At 38.4% G+C, this 18,765-nt stretch overlaps 1 protein-coding gene and 1 long non-coding RNA gene across 3 annotated transcripts in view; both read left to right on the top strand.

Annotated features, from left to right (window-relative positions):
• The window catches only part of LOC115223832, a 44,947-nt gene extending 30,931 nt beyond the window's left edge, over positions 1-14,016 (top strand). Inside the window, exons 1-4 of one of the 2 annotated variants that reach the window (XM_029794509.2) lie at positions 1-841; positions 9,958-10,103; positions 11,307-11,457; positions 12,232-14,016. The exon at positions 1-841 is cut by the window's left edge and continues 997 nt beyond it. In XM_029794509.2, coding sequence (XP_029650369.1) covers positions 1-841; positions 9,958-10,103; positions 11,307-11,457; positions 12,232-13,164 — 2,071 coding nt within the window. In that variant the 3' untranslated portion in view covers positions 13,165-14,016. The remainder of the gene's footprint in view (positions 842-9,957; positions 10,104-11,306; positions 11,458-12,231) is intronic. The other variant, XM_029794510.2, reaches the window with a different exon arrangement.
• Positions 14,017-14,410: 394 nt separating this feature from the next.
• On the top strand, positions 14,411-17,449 carry LOC118767784. Its single transcript, XR_005003699.1, has 2 exons — positions 14,411-14,447; positions 15,106-17,449. It is a non-coding gene; the product is annotated as an uncharacterized LOC118767784 (long non-coding RNA).
• Positions 17,450-18,765: the final 1,316 nt, after the last annotated feature.

Below are 18,765 nucleotides of genomic sequence, written 5' to 3'. Positions count from 1 at the left end.
TGGCAAAGGGTCGATCGAACACAAAGAGCCGATCAGCCAGGCTGACATGGCTACTCTCTATTCCCACAGTCAGGTGTTTAACCCCAACACACCAGAAGGCCTCCTCAACAAGGTCTGGTTTGAAATTACATTTTATTTCTTTCGTCGGGGACAGGAGAACCAGCGCTATCTCACCCCTCACCATTTTGGCTTTGGTACCGATGAATATGGTCGAAAATACGTCTACAAACGGAAATCGCTGTCTCAGTACACCAACGGATGTAGCATCGAATCGAACAGCTCCCCGTTGTCCCCAGACTCCAGTCGCAGTGCGAGGATGTATGCTACAGGTAATGCCGTGTGTCCAGTGGCCACGTTCGAGCGCTACCTGCGGAAGCGAAACCCGCACGAGTTAGCTCTGTTCCAGCATCCTCGGACCACATCCTTCCAGGACTCCATCTGGTATAATGCATCTCCACTCGGAAAAGAAGCTTTGTCCACGATGATGAAAAGGATAGCGCTTACGGCCAAACTCTCCCGGGTCTACACAAACCACTGCATCCGTGCAACAGCCAAGTTCGTCCTCTTTCAGGTGTTCGATGCATTTCAGTTCGACCCCCAACAAGGTACCAGCAGCTCTTTGACGACCCCATCTCAGTCGCTCGCTTTGCCCGGTATCAGTTCGATATCTGGCCTAAACACCCTGTCGTCCCACGAAATGCAGGCGACCCACGATACGAATGCGGGTTCTATGAATTACAGCCCACACCCGTCTGGCCTGCGTGTGTCAATGGTACAGACCGATACTGACAATACTTTCCCCCACCTGCCTAATTTGAGTGAAATTGCTCTGAACCGACAGGTAAGTGCGTGTTTTCGTGTTCCTAATCATCCGCTTAAAGCACCCAGTCCTCAATATTAAAATCCTGGCAGGATTTGTTGTCTGTCAGTGTCCCCATGGTGGGGCACACACACACTTCACCCATCTCCCTATGTTTATATCTCTGCACCTTTTATATATTCCTGTCCACATATATACACACACAAGTACCTTTGTTTATAATATAAATACAATTTCAAAATGTTATTTCTTTTAGCAACCAAAATATTTCTTAATTGCAAATTTATTGGAAAAGTATCTTTTGTATTTAAATAATACATATGTTGCATAAAATATGATGCAGCGTTTAATATGTTTGTATAATGTGGTGTTTTGGTTTTAATATAATTTGCAGTTGATATTTTATACCATATTTAATCTGCCTCTCAGCATTGATAACGTTTTGATGGGTTTATTCACCTTTCGTTTATATAGTTCCAGAAAACAAACTGTAAGATGGTGATATGTATATATATATGTATATGTATATATATATATGTATATGTATATATATATATGTATATATATATATGTATATGTGTATATATATATATGTATATGTATATATATATATGTATATGTATATATAGATATATGTATGTTTCTCCATTTTCTTATTTGTATTATAAATTAACGGTAAAATATTGCTTTACCTTCACCCGTTTAATACAATAAGTTAATTGCATTGCAATTTAAAACATTTTTGTATTAAGAATTTGGGTACTTTACCAAACAGTATATTGGATAAATGCTATCCCTTAGTGGGTTGCACCCATAACCCCTAACTTATTTTATGTTATATATATATATATATATATATATATCGAAAAATTTACCTATATATCCACACACACACACACACACACAATGTTAGTGCCTGAGTAGTAAGGAGACCTATAATAAAAGGTGCTCCAGCAATGACCATTCCGTCTTCTCGGGGCATTCCGTATCTCGGATTATACTTCTAATATGTTCCCCAGCTTTTTTAAAGGCAGTTTTCTTTGGTTGCTATCTCTAGTAGGTCGAGTACTCTCTTTGAGGCCCCCATCGTTGATCTGTGTGTGTGTATTTATGTAAGGTGATCTGTTTACTTGCCGTATGTGATCATACTTCACTGTTTTTGTTTACATTTCAACAGAGGTTGACATAGAAAAGCGACTTGGTTAAGAGGTAGTTCTTCAAATATATATCCTGTAGTTTAACGATTTCTAAAGAAATTTCCAATTATCGATCTTCTAAGATGATTGATTTATATAGTAACACTGACCTTAGAACCCTTCAGAAATTCAATTTCCTGGTGTTATTTTCATAGAACAAGAGCAAAATGTCTATCTAGCTCTGTCTATCCAAACTTAGGTGAGTTTTTTAACTTCCTTTTTTTCCCCCAAATTTATGTTAAACCGACAGAAACTCTTGGTTTATTAACGATAGAAATTTAATTAAACAAATCTATATTTTATAAGGGAAAGGGAGTATGTCTATTGAATCGATCCTTCTTGTTTTATCGATCTTTGGTCGGGTTGCGTTGAAAACTCGTCGATTCTGGCGAGGTTTGAATGAAGCTGGTTTCAGTTATTGTAAAGCATTTTATGCAATGTTTGAAATTTTGTGCAAATGGATACAAAACAACGATCGTCGTTTATTGAGGCTTCAGTTTTTAAAGGGGTGGAAACAATTCTGTTTTGTAAGCAAAACTGGGTTTGTGTCGACTCGATTCATCGAGAACCTGGCACCGCACTGCGACATCCCCGACACACAACACTTATTTAATTGAGGACGGTTAGATGACATAGACACGGGAAAATAACGAGTACGGGTGCGAAAGTACCGCGGGTAGAATTATATAAATATTAATTCTGATCAAGTCAGTCTCTTGTTACTCTGCAGGGACACAGGCTCTTCAGGCAAGCTATGATTTTCCTCGAGATCCTGTGCACCCACAGGCGAGACTCAGTAGGAAGGGACTGACTCAATCAAAATTACACACACACACACACACACACACACATATATATATATAATCTCTACTGTTGTATTGAGTCGCCTGTTTCCAATAATTAACACTGAATGGTGTGTGTGTGTGAGGTAGGATGGATCTTATCCATCAACTTCCCTGTTGGTTTTTTTTTTTTCTTTTTAAATTCTTTCATGCTTCTCGTTATTTTGGATCCTACATGAGAACAGAAATGCTACATGTCCTGCTTAGACATCATTTGTCTCCATACTGCAGGTAGTTTTATTTACTTGGCTAAGCCTAGCGGATAGATTGGTGCAGTTTGGCATACTGTTGAATCCTCCTCTGTTAATTGATTACGTGTGGAATTAATTGATTTTTTTGGAATTAATTTTCGGTTTATCTATATTATTAAAACATCGGTGTTTGGTTCTTTGCAGTACTCTGCTGTTTTAATATTTGTCGAATCAACTCCTAATATAAAAAGAAAAATGTACACACGGTGAAGGAAACTGCTGGTACAATCATATTTACGATCGAGTAAGGGAATGTTAGCTATAACTTGACCAGCTTCTATTTAATTTTCTTTGTTTCAGTAGGTATATATATATATATATATATATATATATATATAATTTTGATGATAGATAAAATTTAAACAAAATCAAGAAAGAATTGCCGTGTGGGGATGGGCCAACAATTTAACGGTTGCTAGTGTTGGTAACAAAAAAAAAATGAAAAACAACACACACCCGAAAGATAAATGAAATTATTTTATGGGGTTAAATATTAAAGATAGGATAATGAAGTGTTTAAGTTGGCAAAATACTTTTGATAACATAGGCAAACAGCTTGTACGTGTGTGACAACACGCTTCTTTAAAATAGGTTTTGGAGAAGAAAAAAAACGAAAAAAAAATGCGAAAAAAGATAATTGTTTTATTTTATTGTCATAAATGTTTCTGAGATCTTTTACTTGTTTCAGTCAGCGGGCTGTGGCCATGCTGTAGCATTACTTCGAAGGGTTTAGGCCATCAAATCGATCCCACTTTTTATTTCTAAGCGGGGTTCAGTTCTTATTCTGTCGGTTCATAGTCTTGCAAGCTGCATGGCAACCCTCACTTGTGCTGCTGGCATGAAAATAGCACTCAGGGCACACTGTAAACTGTCATTGGGAAGGGCATTCAGCCAGAGAAACCACAGCAAGCAAACACTGGGGGGTGATGCAGTTCTTGGGCTGTCAAACCTATTTCTTTACTACCCACAAGGACAGACAAACGGATTAAGTCGATTATATCGACCCCAGTGCGTAACTGGTACTTATTTAATCGACCCCGAAAGGATGAAAGGCAAAGAAGACCTCGGCGGAATTTTGAACACAGAACGTATCAGCAGACGTAATACAGCTACACATTTCGCCCGGCGTGCTAACGTTTCTGCCAGCTCATTGCCTTTCTTGGGCTGTCAAACCATCCAATCCATGCCAGCATTGAACACGGATGTTAAATTATGATGATATATGATGGGCTTCTTTCAATTTCCGTCCACTCACAAGGCTTTTGGTTAGCCCAGGGCTATAGTGGAAGACAGTTACCTAAGGTGCTGCGCATTGGGATTGAACCCAAGATCACATGGTTGGGAAGCAAGCTTCTTAACCACACAGCCATGCTTGCTTCAGTCTGTTGTTCAGTTGCATTGAGGATGGCTTGGCATCTTATCTTCAATGATTCCCTTGCTCACACCTCCCCTTGTCTCTCTCAAACCAAGACGACTGATACAGAAGCCTGGAGTATCTCAGATGAACTCCCCAAAAGCTCTGAGCCTGGTGTGGAGCAACAGAATAATAATGATGAAACAGTGAATAGGAGTACTAAATAGAGGTGACATGCTGGTGAGTGTCTGGACATTACAGAAATAACAAAAATGCAAAAGGCAGCATTGTACAACATATGGTAAACTACTTCTTGCTAAAGCGCACAGGTGTTCCTCTGGAGCTGCTTGGAATATCTGGATTGCTGGAATGGAGGTTCACATCTGGTTGAAAATCTTCAACCGGCTTCCGTGCAAGTGGCACTTAAAAGGCACCATTCGAGTGTGATCGTTACCAGCATTGCCTTACTGGCACTCGAGCCCCGTGCTAGTAGGGTGTTAAGAGCACCATCCGAGCGTGATCATTGCCAGAGCAGCTATCTGGCCTCCGTGCCGGTGGCACATAAAAGACACCATTTGAGCGTGATCGTTACCAGCATCGCCTTATGGGCCCTGTGCCAGTGGCACGTAAATGCAACCACTACACTCTCAGAGTGGTTGGCGTTAGGAAGGGCATCCAGCTGTAGAAACTCTGCCAGATCAAGATTGAAGCCTGGTGCGGCCATCTGGTTCGCCAGCCCTCAGTCAAATCGTCCAATCCATGCTGGCATGGAAAGCGGACGTTAAACGATGATGATGATGAATCATGATGCTACAATAGGTGTAAAAAGATAACTTTTATTAGGGTACATAGAATCAATTCAATTTTGGTGAGTCTTTACATTTCCTTGCTGATATGTAAAGACAGTGAGATATGCTTAATATTTAGCATTTCTGCTTCGTCCCTTATGGATAGGACCTTCAAGGAAAGTGCGATGGAGCAGTCCAAAAAACCACAATGGCTTGTTGTGAGGTCCAGGCTCATTTTAGCAATGTAATTGCTAAAATTACCACTTCTTTATACAGAGATACAGTATTATTGAAGAATTTATCTGGCTTGTTTATTTGTACGTGTTCGAGTGGGATAGTGAAAATATTGTTCATTTTGTATTTCATTTACCTTTTCAGAGTATCTTGTGAGTAGTTCATTTCTTTGAAACAAAGGTTTATTTTGTAATGCACCAGAACTGTCTCTTGTGAATCTTCATCAGATTTTTGGTTTCTTTTACTCTTTTCCTTTGAATGGAAGCATTTCATTTAATTTTCAGTTAGAGGGCTTTTTGTTTGTCTAGTTTATCCGGTCAAACAATTTGAGGTTATTTTCATCTTTGTTGTATGAAAATTTGGAATATTTTTTAGGAAGCTTGCTTCTTCTCCTTGGGAAATATCTAATGAGTTTTGTTTGCATTAATGACAAAATGTTTCAGTCATCATCGTTTAACGTCTGCTTTCCATGCTAGCATGGGTTGGACGATTTGATTGAGGACTGGCGAACCAGATGGCTGCACCAGGCTCCAATCTGCATCCTTTCATTATCTTGCATACAACCTCTTTTAATTGGACTGCTTGTTGTTGAAATGCTGAACTATAGGATCACATCTTCTAGGTTTTGATCAGAGAAGATTGTAGGGGGTTATTCATTGCTGTTTTAATGTATTCTACATTATTTATGAAGAGGAGATTCAGTGTGTTGTTGGCACTTAGTAAAGAGGACCATCTTTTTGTATGAATAGGGATACTGCTTGTGTTTAGTCTTGCTGTGACAGTAGAGAGAATCTGGCCCTTTGCCAATTCAATTGAGGCCATCCAAAAAAGTTAAAACCTGGGTATGTTGATCCAATATTAACATCTCTTCTATCTTTTCAAGGCTTTCCTCAAATTTTGGGTTGTGATTTATAATATTTGATGGTGATGTGTAGTACATAATTTTACATACCTTTTGTATGTCACAAACTAAATTTCAATGTGATATTAGAACTAAGAGTAATATCTCTCTTTCCTGCCAGAAAAGAATATTACATACTATGATTTGTTAATAGGTGAATTTCTGTTAGTAACCTGCGTATTACATATGGGCAAAGTTTCTCAGGTGTGGAATTTTACAGTGACACAAACTTTTGGCCATTCTGAGTTTATTAGTTTTAAAGATTTATTGTAAAATACAAAGAGCAGAAAATTTACGTAGATCCTGTGGTTTGTAGGTCTCCAAGCTATTTTACTTGCTCAAAAATTAACCAAGTTTTCTTGGATTCAGGTTTAGACTTTAGTTTTTATATACTTTATAAAATGGTTTGTAAACATTTGTCAGATCTTTAACTCAGAAAACACTCAGAAATATTGCCAATGACCACAAATACTGTCCAAAGTATCTTTGTTGTGTCTAAGTATTTCCTTGGTCATTGGTGTGATGACCTTTCTGATCTAGTCACCTCTGAAGACCTTTAAATGTGGAACCTGCTTCTCTTCTACCCAGAGACTTTGTTTCGTTTTGAGCTTCCTGTTAGTCATAAGTCTTTTTCTAATAGCTTCTTTCCTCAAACTGCCACTCTCCGGAACTCCCTACCATTGTCTAGTTTTTCCTCTTGTCTATGATATTCAGTCCCTTAAGCCTTTCTGTCAATCAACATCTTTTGAAGTTGTAAGCCCCTTCTTTTACTTCTCTCTCGTCCCTTGCTCTCCGCTGGCCTCAAGCCCTCTGTAAAGAAGCCCATCAAAACTTTTATTTGCTGAAAGCCTTTCTGTGCATCCAACACAGAACTTCTTACTCATTAGCATTCTATCTGCAACACCTTCCATTATGGCTGGAGTGTGCTGTGCACATTTTACTAGTGATTTAGACCTGTCAGATGAATGCATATGGTTGCTGTATTATCTTGCGGTTTTACACAGCAGCCACCCTACTTTTAAATCCAATCTGTCTGTTCTTCAACTCTGTCCTGTGGTTTCGGGCTCAGTCCCACGGTTAGGCACCTTGACCAAGTGTCTTCTGCTATAGACACAGACTGACCAATGCCTTGTAAATGGATTCAGTAGATAGAGGCTAAAAGAAGCCCATCACATATATATGTGTGTGCTAGTGTCTCCTTGTCTTGATATAGCATGTTAGTTGTAAATGAGTGTCACTGTCATACAAGCAGTGCCACTTGTACCCAAAATTCTGTGAAAACGTATCTGGCCTTGGGTAAATATTACCTAGCTTGGAAGGAAGTGAAGGTTGGTGACAGGCTGGCTATCCAACCATAGAAAATCAGCCTCAATAAAACTCTGATACACTGAACAACATGTAATGTAACCAGCTCTAAGCTCTTGTTTGGTTTCCTCAGTGCTTCAGACAACAGCCATAGTTTTAACTTGGTCAGCAGAGTCCATTGACCTATATGGTCAAATCACTAAGCTCTCATACGCATTCCCTTTTCCTCTATTCTGTCAGATAATCATCGTTTCTGCTGATACTTGTAACTATTTCTACTGTTTTCTCTGATGGTCAGGAACTTATTCTCAACAACCACAACTGTTAAATCCTCTAACACCAGTTTTCAGGTAGATTAACACCTGATGATAGGGTTAGGAATTACTTCAAGTTATCAGCCGCGTTACTAGTGAACAAATAAAAGCAGCAAAACATGACTCAATGTGGATAAGGCAGATAATATCTCAGTTTACATATAAAACACCATGCTTGCACCATAAGTTGACATCCGTGAATCAAAGCAGCACATTTGTCTGTTCTCAAAGTGGAAGCCAAAAGTACGTTTTATTGTTAATCAATTGGTGGCTGAAGGGCTTCTCAAACTAGGTCCCACGAAAAGATTTTTAGTGATCCAAAAGGTAAGATGTCTTAATAGAAATTTCAGTGGTATTTACCATTTTCCAAATAAATTATGTGCAAGGGAAGATAACTCTCGTTAGAACGATGCCTTGGAATCTGCCTGTTTTAAACAGATCAACTGACGCAGAATGTTTTTTATTGGTATTCAACTGCTGCAGATGACCCCTCACAGTGGATCAAATTGTCTTCACCATATTCCCTTAAAGTGGAGGTGCACGAATCTATTTGCTCCATCACAGAGCATGATTGTACCTTGTCTGCTTGTCGAACTTTTTAATTACATTTTTCTGTAATTGGTTGGATAATTGCCCTATTTAATATATCGTTGACAGAATTATGTAGGAGCACTGTGACATTTCCTCTTGCTTTCTCCATATTCACATATATCTTTTTGGGAGTTTTGTCGTTCACCTTCACTATACCCTGCCTCCCTTTTGATGATGGGTTTGTATTTATGTTCATCATAACATTCGCTATTCTATGCTGGCATGGGTTGGACAGAGTTTATTGAGGCAGATTTTCAACTGCTGCCAACCCCCAACTGTTTCTAAGCAGCCAGTCATGTTCTTGCAGAATATTCGGAATGAATGACACTGCTTGTATAACAGTGACATTCGTTTACAACTCACATATGATGTCAAAACAAGGAGACACAAAGTCACACACACACTGATGCACAACACACATCTTACAGTTTCTGTCTTCCAGATCTACTCAGATGGCTTTGGTTGGCCTAGGGCTATAGTAAAAGACATGGGCCCAAGGTGCTGCAGTGTGGGACTGAACCTGAAACCACATGTGCGCCTATGTTAGAAATTTCTATTAGTGTTCCCATTAGTGGTGGTTGAGGTATTAAGGTTTGTGACTTTCATATTTTTGTTTATTTATATCTTGGTTGGAATTTGAGCCGTTTTGGATTGTTGCTAGAAATGTGGAGCTGTTTGTAGATTCCTTGCAGTTGTAATGGTTTGACTGTTTACTTCATCAAGCTTATGTAATCGTTATGGAGCTTTAACTGTAGGAGATCAGCCTGGAAATCTGTTGTGGCATAAAAGACTGATTTGGTATGATGGGATCGGCTGATGGAGAGGTGGCAGCACATATGCTGTTGATGGATAGCAAAATAGTTCGTTTGTCTTTTACTTTTGTTCGTCTCTTTTACCAAACTGCTAAGTTCAAGGGATGTAAACAAACCAACACCAGTTGTCATGCAGTGAGGGTGGCAAACACACTCTCACCCCACCACACACCTGTATATACACAATGGGTTTCCACACAGTTTCCCTTGACCAAATCAACGCACAAGGCATTGGTCATTCTACAGCTATAATAAACGACACATGTTCAAGGTGCTGTGCAGTGGAACTGAACCCGAAACCACATGTTTTTAGAGCAAGCTTTTAAACCGCAGAGCCATCTACAACTTCTTGAACGGGCAAGATGTGAAGTTTTGACATGGAATCGGTTGGATAAAATAACAAAGGATCAAGTCCTGCTGTACAGCAAACTTAGCCCACCCCTAATCAACAATATATGGAAATGACCGTGGGGATGATGGTGACCTTAGCAATGTTATTTTTGTGGATTTTCTTCTGTATTCTCACTGGATTGTTTGTTTAATTTACAGGAGGCAATGGAGGTTCAGTCCGCTGTAGCAGCAGCCACTGGCGCTATTATTGGTCAGCCTGAAGTTGAGACTTATGAACCAGAACCAGTGCACACAATCCAAAATTCCAAGATAAGAATAAATCAGGAAAAAGATTTGTCTGTAAGGTAAGAACATTATTATTACTATTATTATTATTATTATTATTATTAAGGCAGCATACTGGCAGAACTGTTAGGACACTGGGCAAAATGCTTAGCGGCATTTCGTCATGTTCTAAGTTCAAATTCCACCAAGGTTGACTTTGTGTTTCATCCTTTTGGAGTCAATGAACTAAGTACCAGTTATTCACTAGGGTCTGTATAATTGACTAGCTCCTCCCTCCCCACAAATTTCAGGCCTACAGTAGAAAGGATTATTATTATTATGTCTCCTAGCATTACCATATTGTGTGGATGGAGCAATCTTCAACCCTATGGACATGTCTCCAGTCCAAGGACTCACAGGACCAGTTCCCCACTTCCCCGTGGTGTATAAGTGATCCCTATCACAGTATTTCCCATGAAAACCTTATCATGACCACTTTCATATTAGAGTGAGCTCAACATGATGTTTTTTGGCTGTGGTGATGATCCAACCCCCACCGTATCACCTGTCTTGTTAGTTTGACATTGTAACCACAGGCTCTCTTGTGATGACGCTTTTGTGAAAGCTTGCATCAACATTGGAAGGACCAAACAGCTCTTAGTTCTTTCTGATTCAATTCTCCTTTTGCTTCCTCTGGCAGGGGACATGACACAGATGCATCTTTTTTGTTTTTTCTTTTAAAATCACATAACTTGGAATTTTTGCAGCTGCTTATTTCTTCGGCAACTTCATGGATCGTTAGGTGACACTTTTCACAGCTCACACTTTCTCAGTGTGATTGTTGTCTGTTGTAGAAGATTGTCCAGATTTGAGGTCATCTTTAGTCCATGCTTTCCCCAACTTTAAACGCTGGCATCATGCGTGACAGTGTGTCTGCTTCAAACAATTCTTGCTGTAGACTCGTTTCAGCTTTAGGAAATTCTCCATAAAAATTTTTTCTCAATTTAAAACAGAATTCCATGCAAAGTATTGCTCTTCCAAATCTTTGAGTGTTCCACTTGCAGCAAAATTGCCAAGTTCATTAAGTATGCATTCATTGCAGTACAGGTAAAATCAGTGACTAACATATATATTTCTTTACTACCCACAAGGGGTTAAACACAGAGGGGACAAACAAGGACAGACAAACGGACAATCAGTGACTAACATATAGATCTGTGTGTGTGAGTTGATGAAAACATAGACAATGATATTCATGTTAATCTCTCATTTGTATTTAACAGCTTTTCCGCTTCTTCCCGCCCTGCAACCGTCTTCAAGAAAACCTATGTCGATCCAGAACATGCAGATGGGATGATGAAATCGTTGGCAAGTTTATGGAGGAAGCGGCGTTTATGTGATGCTAAAATTTGTAGTGGAAACAAAAATGTGACTGTAAGAATATTTTTATTTATTTGATTATTTTTCTGCTTTTAAAGATTATCTGAAATTTAATTTTGTTATTGTTTGTAAAAAAAAAAATGTCTTGGAAACCATGTCCATATGGTCATACTCATTATTTCAGGGGTCTCTGCTTTGCTTTACTATTATATTTCAAATGCTATAGAACAGTGGTTCCCAACCATTTTTCACTTATCGACCCCTCTGATTTGTATTTTACTCAACTGGACCCCCCCCATACGTATTCGATGTACATAAAAAAAAAATCTTACTGTATTTTTATAATTAAATATGACAAGCTCTCATGCCAGTGGCATGTAAATAGCAGCATTCGAGAGTGGTTGATGCAAGTCTGTCTGGCCTGGTTCCCATGTTGGTGGCACATAAAATGCACCATGTGAACATGGTTGGTGCCAGTGGCATGTAAAAAGCATCATTCAAATGTGGCATGTAAAAAGTACCCTGGCATTAGGAAGGGTATCCAGCTGTAGAAACCTTGCCAGATCAGATTGGAGCCTGGTGCAGCCTTCTGGCTTGCCAGTCCTCAGTCAAACTGTCCAACCCATGTCAGCATGGAAAGCGGATGTTAAATGATGATTATTATTATTAGAAATTGTATTTTTTAAAACATCAACATATTTTGTTTATTGCACATAAATTTTATCAACAAAATCTTCCATGGGTCCCCAGTTGGGACCCACTGCTGTAGATCTGGATGCCTAATTACTTACAGTATTTCTTACGGAGTGTTGTTGATTTCTTTTCCAGTTACATCGTTTGGTTTTGTTTGCTGCCAGTCCTCACTTGATGGAAAAAAATATTACCGATGGTGCTGACTTGGAAGTGAATCTTCCACCAGGGATTAGCGAAGACGGACTGAAAATCTTTGTCAGCTTTCTCTACGACGGTGTCCTTAACCTTAACGAACATCTGTACAAGGATGTCGAACGAATATCTAATCTCTTAAAAGTCGATAAAATTCAGAAACACTGCCGAGAGTTTGCTGCCAGTCTAAACGAACACAAGCAAATGACCAGCTCCCCGTCAACGTTGACGCCCCGTCACCGAGATTCTCTTCCCAAGTCACAGAGCAATCGTCAAACAGTGGTGTTGACATTGAGCGACGATTCCAATCCTGCTGATGTAACTTTTGACAACCAAGAACAGAACGTTGGATTGTCGCATTCTCACCTGGAAGATGTTCATAATTCGCTGCTCGACGAGAGGCTTCAGTCTCTTAACGAGCAGCATAATTATTTAACTTCTCACCAAAATCAGTTTCCTTCCACTTCCCAAGCCTCTTCCATGTCACTACAAGGTAGCAGTTCGGTCAGTGGCATTCCTTCTGAATGCGGCATCAAGACTGAACCAATTGAGATCTTAGACGATGATGTCACAGACTACAATCTCTCGCAAGAGGACATCAAACAATGCAAACCCAATATCAATCAGAGTGGCAAAGGTTACACGGACGACAGTTCCAACTCGGAACCCCATAGACGATCATCTCAAGGGCACATTTCAAGTAAGGTTACAAGAACTTATATGACACCCAGTAAATGTGAATCAGGCATAGAGTTGACCCCAATGGAAAGTATTTCTACTTGTGCCACCACAGGGGCTTCGCCCTATCCAGTCAGTTTAGTAGCTTCTTCTGGAGAGACGTTCCCACTTTATACCTTATCGTCCAACCAATCCTGACACTGCCTGAAATTTGTCAAACAAGTTCAGAAATATATTTTTTACTTCTGTCAATCTATAGATTATGTAATATTTCTTGGGATCTTTGTAATGTCAACAAAATGTGATTTAGCAGTTAAAAGATGTGGTGTCCGAGTGTGCGTGTGCATGCGTGCGTGCGTGAATGGGTGAAAAAATAGGCGTTGGTGAAAGGAAGGAGAAAGTCTTAACAGTCAGTACCAGCTTAGTATCTCCAAAGATGTTTGGTGCTGCCAGTCTACAAAAGTGTTAAAACTTAATTGTTGCCTTAGATTTTAATTAAAGAAAATATCCATTGCCTGGCCAGACCCTGCGTCAGTACACATGTCTCTGTACATGTTATTCACTGTGTATGAAGACATCTACAGGCTCGTTTTTTTACGCTGACTGAATGCAGAATGGTTTTCCCCCCACCACCCGATTTTACTATTTTCATCTGTTCCGTAGGATTTGTTCATAATACATCTTTAAAAATATATCATCTTGAAAGCAATATGTAGTCTTTTTGGTGTGTTACTGAAAAAAAACAAAATATCTATTTTATTTAATAAGTACATCAGCAATACTACAATAACCAGTGTACTTAACAGCAATATTATATGTCCGTATATAATGGCTGATTTTGTTGTTATATATTTTCTTCAATTTCAATCCAGTAGTGACTTACAAAGAGAATTTCTTTTATTCCCACCAAGTGATCTTAGAAGTAAACTTTTGTTGTTGGCAGCTCTGAATATCTCCACCCATCCCAGTTTATGTATATTGTCAGGGCTCTGAAAAACTTTCCATTGCAAACCCAAACACTTCTACAAATATATATATATATATATATATATGTATGTATATATATATGTATGTATATATGTATGTATGTATATATGTATGTATGTATGTATATATTATATGTATGTATGTATATATATATATGTATGTATGTATATATATATATATATGTATGTATATATATATATGTATGTATGTATACATATATATATATGTATGTATATATATATATGTGTATATATACATATATATATATATATATGTGTATATATACATACATATATATATATGTATATATATATATATATATATACACACACACTACACTCTCAGAGTGGTTGGCGTTAGGAAGGGCATCCAGCTGTAGAAACTCTGCCAGATCAAGATTGAAGCCAGGTGCAGCCATCTGGTTCGCCAGCCCTCAGTCATATGTCCAACCCATGCTAGCATGGAAAGCGGACGTTAAACGATGATGATTATATGTATGTATATATATATATGTATATGATTTGACATTAGCAATGAGTGATCATCTCCAGAGAATACCTGAGCTTTCACCTGATAGTAAAATATGTCTTCAAGGTGTTGCATTCGTTTCCTTATAAATATCTCCATACATTTCTTCGTTATTCCTTTGTAGATGATTCTAGGTATTCTCGAATATATTTTTTGTTGCTCAGAAAGGGTAAGTTACAAGAACCACTTTCTTATATTTCCTTTGGGGTGGTATTTCACTAGAGTGTCTGTGGTACTGAAAATATTCTTCCTCATAAGAAAACGTGAGGGAAATCAAAACATACGTTGCAGAAAGTTTCTTTTTATATGCAAGTTGCTGTTTCACTTATTACTTAGATAATGAATTTGCTACTTTCTGTGGCAAAGTAGTACTTTTAAGAAGGCGAACTAGTAGTTTGTGTGTGTGGGAAACTAAATTGAGTGGTTAGTAATTTGAAACTAACCATTCATAAGAAAAATTACGTTGAATTCCATTCCATACAAAATCCTTAAATTATCAATTTTCAGTTTTGAAAATATCATTGTTGAGTGAGTAGTGATTCATAGTTGCACAGATTAACCTTTATATAGACGTAAAGTAATGATACAGCTTTGAAGAGACTTTATATTAGATTATATATATAGATATATACTAGAATATTCTTAGTTAAGTGTAACAGAGATTTTAAGGGAGTAAAAGTGATCTAGATTTGCTAGACCCATAATGGTTGAAATTTAAGAATGCTATATTAAAGTTGTAGTTACATTCAGAATATAGATGTAGTGTGACAGCATATAATGATGTTACACTGTAACAAGATGACCTGTTACAATCCATAGAGTATATATCGAGACTGCTAACATTCGATGTTGTTGTCTCGTTTTTTTCCTTTGTGTTAATTTTCAGTGAATAACACAAGACATTGAAACCAAATATTCCACCCATTCCTCCCTCCCCCCTCGTCCCTTACATTGATGCCTAACTGATATCTGTTGTCTTTATTCCCCCACCTCATCAACAGTGGGGGGTTCCTCTCTCTCTATCTCTCCCACCCACCCCTCCGAATAGTCACACAAAGCTACACGGTTCTTACGTTTACTTCGTCTGCCATTTGTCGACTCAACCAAAGTGACTAAAAGTTTTGGACATAGCAGACGGTATTTTGACAATCATATAAAGTGTCTTTCTCTCTAGAAACAATGGTGCCACGGAAACTTTGGAAGTTTCCGTGGAGTATCTTTGGATGTAATATTTAAAGAAAAAAACCAAAAATAAAAATCATATTTATTTTTAATTTATATTTTTTATTTAATCATTGTGAGTGCCATAGTGTGGCGAACCATTCTCTGCAAAACTGAGTCCATGATCCAGTTCCAATTCCTGACTGGAACGACCTCACTTTGTTTAATGCCTTTCGGAAAGGCATGAATGTCACAAAATCCAGTTATCCTTCACCTGGATGTTTTATGCCTATGTAAAAAATATTTTTTAATAGAAATGCTATTCTCTCTCTCTCTCTCTCTCTCTCTCTCTCTCTCTCATTTTTTTTTTTTTAGTCCTCAATGTCTGTACCAACAACCATGGGAATCTAATCTCCCTGGCATCTCTTGCTTTGATCTGGATCAGCAGAATAAAACAAACAACTCTTGTATAAAGTTCTCATACACACACACACATACACACCACATTTGTCAGATTAATATTTATTCTCCTAAGATTCCGATTTCAATCATAAAAGGATGCAAAAAAGAAAAAAAAAAAATTGTGATATTAAAACTATTTCTTTTATTTTTTTATATTTTCTCTCCCTATTCCTTGGTAATTCCTGTCTTATCTACATAGAATGCCTGGTCTTCTACACACAATAGAATTCTGTGTATGTAAGACAATCGTTCATCCCAGAATATCTCTCCATTCATTATGTTACTTGTCCTTCTTTCATCTCTACCTTGTTTTGATGTCTATCCCTTAGACAGTAGCTACATATGTATTGTTTAGCCCTAGGTCAGTCCTGATCGAGTAGACCTATGATTAAAGCTGTGACCATCTTGTCTTTAGTTTCCATTTTTTTAATTTCCAAGCGTAGTGTATCTGCGACTACATTATTCGGTGTGTTCTTTCTAAGTTTGTGATCTGAGGGAGATTTATGAGTTATTTCTTGCAGGTTGAGCAACACAAGAGGCTCTGTCATTGGATCATGCATGTGTGTGTGGATGAGAGAGTGAATGATGATAGATGGATAATAATAATAATAATACTGGGTTGAATACTTTCCGATATCAGATTTGGTGCCTTAGAATTTAGGTTAAATTTGCTAGTCATCTCACCCCCCTGGCATCAACAAAACACGAAGGCTGAAAGGGTTTTGACCTAAGGAGCCTCGTTAAGGCAACCACCACCTGTTGTCGCTTGCATCTTTGGTTCTCTCAGCAGCCAAGATGATCTCAGATGTGCGCTTGCTGTGCATGTTTCTGGCGCATACAAGTAAGTGATGCCTGAAGATAGATTACGACATCTGAGCAAAGTGGAATATTCATTAACCCCCTCCCCCACTCCCCCAAATAATTAAAAAGGTGGGGAGTGGTGGTCGTGGAACTTCCTTGTGATTGCACTGCAAACATCGTGGTGTGTGGATTGTCTTATCTGATAATTAGTCATGTATAAAGTAAAATGGGGATTCTCCAATGTTGCCAATTCGTGCTCTCTGCTGTTCCCTAATTTTTTTGTTTGTTTTCTTTTCTTCCCCCCTTTCCCCCCATCCCTGTCACTCCCCAGCTCTACAAACATTCATTTTGAACTGAACTTTTTCCCTATCATTGCATATCTTCTCTCAGAACAATATTTAGTTCCCAGCTTGTCAGTTAGTGTCTATGTGTGCACATGTGTGCATCCATCCATGCATGCACATATACACACATACACACACACACATACATATATATATTTACAACTGATATCTATTCTCTCATGATGTCCTGTTAAAATTAAAAAAAAAAAATTATCAACTTATTTTATATAAACTCTGAATATATTAGTTTTATGAACCCTGTTTATATGGTTCGTTTTATAGTTATAATAAAAAAGATATCACACACTATTGTATTCGATATCATCACTGTAAATTGTTCATTTCTTGTTTTTATACACATTTTCTATTTCCTCAGGTTATTGCAGCATTTTTATGTACAGTATATGTGGACCTCCAGAGCCTGTGTCCCCACTTAATTTCACCAAACAAGAATATCCTTTTATAAAACCTCTCCTCTTCCTTGAATTATTTCATGTTTTCATAAACATTCTCTATATTCTTGGGTGTGGCTGTGTGGTAAGAAGCTTGCTTCCCAACCACATGGTTCTGGGTTCAGTCTCACTGCGTGACACCTTGGGCGAGTGTCTTCTACTATAGCCCCAGGATGACCAAAGCCTTGTGAGTGGATGACATCATCATCATCATTTACCGTTTGTTGTCCATGTTGGCATGGGTTAGATGGTTTGACCAGGGCTGGAGAGCTGCACCAGGCTCCAGTCTGATTTGGCATGGGTTTTCTATGGCTGGATGCTGCCCTTCCTAATGCTAAACACTCTGAAAGTGTAATGGATGCTTTTACATGCCACTGACATGGATGCCAATTTGCCCGACACCAGTACCTGCCACGATTGCAATTTTGCTCAGCTTGATGGGTCTTCTTAAGCATGACACAATGCCAAAGGTCTCAGTCGTTGCCTCTGTGAGGCCCAACACTCGAAAGGAATTCAGCCACTTTCTCTCCGCATCTGAAAATCTCCTTTTATAAAAATCTATATATTATGTGATAGATAGAAATTGAAAGAAGCCTATCACATGTGTGTGTATTTGTCTTGACTTTATGTGATATTTGTAAAATAAGTGTCTCTGTCATATAAACTATCTCATCCATTTCCAAAGGATGTCCTCTTTAACAATTATATATCCACCGTATTAGAAATCTGCAATGGCTCCATAACTACCGTCTCGGCTACAACCATGGATCCCTAGTAATCTGTTACAGCACTTACCTGGCATACCTAATTATTTAGATCACCTCTGAACTATTTTGTGTCTGTATGTATATATATATATATATATCCTCAATGGTCTTTCAGGTCTTGTGAACTAAATCCATTCACAAAGCCTTGGTCTGCTATGGGCTATAGTAGAAGTCAATGGCTCAAGGTGTCACGCTGTGGGACTGAACACAGGACCATGGGGTTTGGAAGCAAGTTTCTTAACTGTGCAGTGACATCTGCTGCATCTATAAATTATGAAAATAGCCTGATCTAAGTGT

Source organism: Octopus sinensis, linkage group LG24 (genome assembly GCF_006345805.1).
Source record: "Octopus sinensis linkage group LG24, ASM634580v1, whole genome shotgun sequence".
NCBI classification, from domain to species: domain Eukaryota; kingdom Metazoa; phylum Mollusca; class Cephalopoda; order Octopoda; family Octopodidae; genus Octopus; species Octopus sinensis.
The sequence above is the reverse complement of the archived record's forward strand: the minus strand, read 5'-3'. Positions and strand labels throughout refer to the sequence as shown.